Source organism: Vitis riparia, chromosome 18 (assembly GCF_004353265.1).
Source record: "Vitis riparia cultivar Riparia Gloire de Montpellier isolate 1030 chromosome 18, EGFV_Vit.rip_1.0, whole genome shotgun sequence".
Taxonomy (NCBI): Eukaryota; Viridiplantae; Streptophyta; class Magnoliopsida; order Vitales; family Vitaceae; genus Vitis; species Vitis riparia.
This window is the reverse complement of record NC_048448.1, coordinates 39,238,329-39,241,606: the sequence shown is the minus strand read 5'-3', so window position 1 is coordinate 39,241,606 and position 3,278 is coordinate 39,238,329. Positions and strand designations below refer to the sequence as shown.

At 39.5% G+C, this 3,278-nt stretch overlaps 1 protein-coding gene across 1 annotated transcript; it reads left to right on the top strand.

The window, feature by feature from the left end:
- The first annotated feature begins 250 nt into the window (after positions 1 to 250).
- Positions 251 to 3,035, top strand: LOC117906413 (putative wall-associated receptor kinase-like 16). The gene is made up of 3 exons (XM_034819428.1): positions 251 to 897; positions 981 to 1,118; positions 1,643 to 3,035. Exons 1-3 carry the CDS (start codon positions 336 to 338, stop codon positions 2,803 to 2,805), a joined length of 1,863 nt encoding a protein of 620 aa, XP_034675319.1. The 5' UTR covers positions 251 to 335; the 3' UTR covers positions 2,806 to 3,035.
- The last annotated feature ends 243 nt before the right edge of the window (positions 3,036 to 3,278 follow it).

Genomic DNA, 3,278 nt, shown 5'->3' with positions numbered 1-3,278 from the left:
ATCACTAGTACAAATGTAGGCATCAGGTGGAAAGGCAAATTAAGTTGATAGAGATGAGGATGAAAATGCGGCCGCCATTGTTGTTGCTCTTAAGCCTCTTATGCCTCTTATGCCCATGCATACCAAAACCAATAATTGAAATGCCTGGGCCAATTGCAAAGCCACACTGTCCAGATAAATGTGGGAACATATCAATTCCTTACCCATTTGGGATTGGAGATGTGAAATGCGCCAAGGATGACAAGTTCCTTCTGCAGTGCAACAATGGCCAGCCATTGTTACTTGGTTCCCTTCCTGTTCGCCATTTATCAATAAAGGGCACCGTGAATGTTACCATGAAGACCAAACGGCAATGCTTTTCTAATGGAGTATCCGAGGTAAACTTTTATGGTGGCATTAAGCTGGCAGGCAGCCCATTCACGTTCTTCCACAATCGTAACAAATTTGTAGTTCTTGGCTGCAATATAACTGCTTTGATTGATAACAACCGGGAGTATCGGAGGGCGTGTTTATCTTTCTGCCGGGGATACCCTCCCTCTGCCGCACCAGGGTTTTGCACCACCTCCCTCCCGAAGCAACTCAAGACTTTGAATATCACACTCTTCAGCATCGACCCCTCCTCGGATCCCAAGCATAAATTTTGCCTACACGCTTTTGTGGCCGCCAAATCTACTTATCGTATTTCGGAAATAAATCTCTCCAAGCATCCTGTAACTACACAAGTGACACTTCAATGGGTTGTAGGAGAAGAAAAGTGCGAAGCCTCTGGAAACAGATCAGGAACATATGCATGTGGCAAAAACACTGAGTGCCAGAGCTCCACCAATGGCCCCGGATATCGATGCATATGCAAACAAGGCTTTCAGGGAAACCCCTATCTTCCCGGAGGTTGCCAAGGTAATTAAGACCGATCATCCTTGGGTTTATATCTTCTAGTTGTGACATCTTATGCTTTACTACTTGTGTGTATCTCCATGTAGACATTGACGAGTGTGACGATCCAAGTGGATATCCGTGTGACGGATTCTGCCAGAATACAGCTGGAGAGTACACTTGTAGAAGGTCTGATGAAAGTGAAGTGAATAGCCGAAGACATGGCGTTGCCATTTTGGCATTAGGTAATACCTTCCTTCCATCACTATACAGATAGCATATCCATGTAATAGTATTTTCAATGAGCTTAAACTTTACCTACCTATCATCTGTTTGCAATGGGGAGATTTGAAGTAGAAAGAATCTAAATTTCATCAAAATAGAACTTGGGTCATTTTTTTTCAACCTTACCACTTCCTGCAATTAGGTTTTCTTTGTTTCTTTTCTTATTTATTTGTCCTTTTTTTTTCTATTAAGATTATGATGTTTCATTCATATAATTTACACAAAGTCCTTGAATAGATTCATTCACCATCGAACAGATTTGATGAGATCTTGCTTTTGATTTGTGTTTTTTTGGCCCTTCTTTCTTTGTCTTCTAAAAGTTCTAGCTCTTAGAAGGTAGAGAAAAGTACATTGAAATAAAAACTCACCAGAAGAGTATGCCTCTTTCAATTTGATCAATATTTCATATGGGGGCAGACTTAATTAGTCGAATTAAAACTTAAATGAATTATAATTTTTTCCTTTTTCTTTTTGTGTTGTGTAGCTATAATCTTAAGCATTGGATTCTTGTTGTTAATTGCTGGAATTTACTGGTTGAATGCGCTCGTGAAGGAAAGGAAGATCATTAAACTCAAGAAGAAGTTATTTAAGCGCAATGGAGGTTTGTTATTACAGCAACAAATCTCCTCAGACAAAGGCAAACTTGAGAAACTAAAAATTTTCTCCTCCGAGGAGTTAGAGAAGGCAACTGATTACTATAATGAGAACCGCATCCTTGGGAAAGGAGGCCAAGGTATAGTTTATAAAGGAATGTTACCCGATGGAAGCGTTGTAGCCGTTAAGAAGTCTAAAAAGATGGATAAAGCTCAAATTGAACGCTTCGTAAATGAGGTGGTCATACTTTCCCAGATCAATCACAGAAATGTGGTTAAACTGTTAGGTTGTTGTTTAGAAACTGAGGTTCCACTGCTGGTGTATGAGTGCGTCTCAAATGGAACCCTTTCTAACCATATCCATGATCAGATGGAGGAGTCTCCAATGAAATTGTCGGATCGGTTAAGAGTTGCTAAGGAAGTTGCAGGGGCACTGGCCTACATGCATTCAGCTGCTGATGTGCCAATCTATCATAGAGACATCAAGTCGAGTAACATACTCTTGGATGGGAAATATAGAGCAAAGTTGTCCGATTTCGGGATTTCCAGGTCTGTTCCAACAGAAAAATCTCACTTAACCACAAGTGTGCGGGGGACGTTTGGGTATTTGGATCCAGAGTACTTTCAGTCAAGCCAATATACAGAAAAGAGTGATGTTTATAGCTTTGGAGTTGTTCTTGTTGAACTCTTGACAGGACAAAAGCCAATTTCTGGTCTTAGATCTGAAGATATGGGATTAGCTGCACATTTCATATGCTCAGCAAAGAAAAATAGTCTCTTCGATGTGTTGGATCCGCAAGTTGTGATGGAGGGAGAAAAAGAGGAGCTAGTAATCTTGGCCAACCTCGCAATGAGGTGCTTGAAGTTGAGTGGAAGGAAAAGGCCAACCATGAAAGAAGTTTCTTGGGAGCTGGAAAATCTGAAAAAGCTTCAAGGGCATTTGCCTGTTGAACTAGACCATCAAGAGGACGATTACTACTTTGCGGAATCGTCAAGAAGTTTGGAGCCCGGAGATGAATTGGAACTAGACATGCATCCAAGATCGAATGAATAGCTCATCATCTTTTACCAACAAAAGTGATTAAGATTAATTTGTATGGATTTCATTTAATTTGGAGATGATGTGACTGCACTTGTAACATTATATATGGTTGCTTCATGCAACCATACTATGGTTGCTTCAAGAAACATACTATTTGTTTTTGTTTTTCTCGCCTATTGATGCAGTTGTGGTAGCTTTCGTTGCTTGTTATATTTGAATGCTGTATTTGGAATAGAGGGATATGAAAGAGGAAAAAAAAATGAGATTATATTTGGAATAAAACGAAATTTATGGAGATAATTTTTTTTTTTTTTGCCTAAATTGATATAAATTGTTTCAAAGCTTTTGATTCGTCAAAAGAATGGAATTGAAAAGGATTTTAATTTCATTAAACGAGCTTGTGGACAAAAATATTACTTTTTAGAAGGTCCCTTCTTTGTTCGTTCTTTCTTTCTTAATTGGGAGGCTGTCCCCTCAACGCAGCG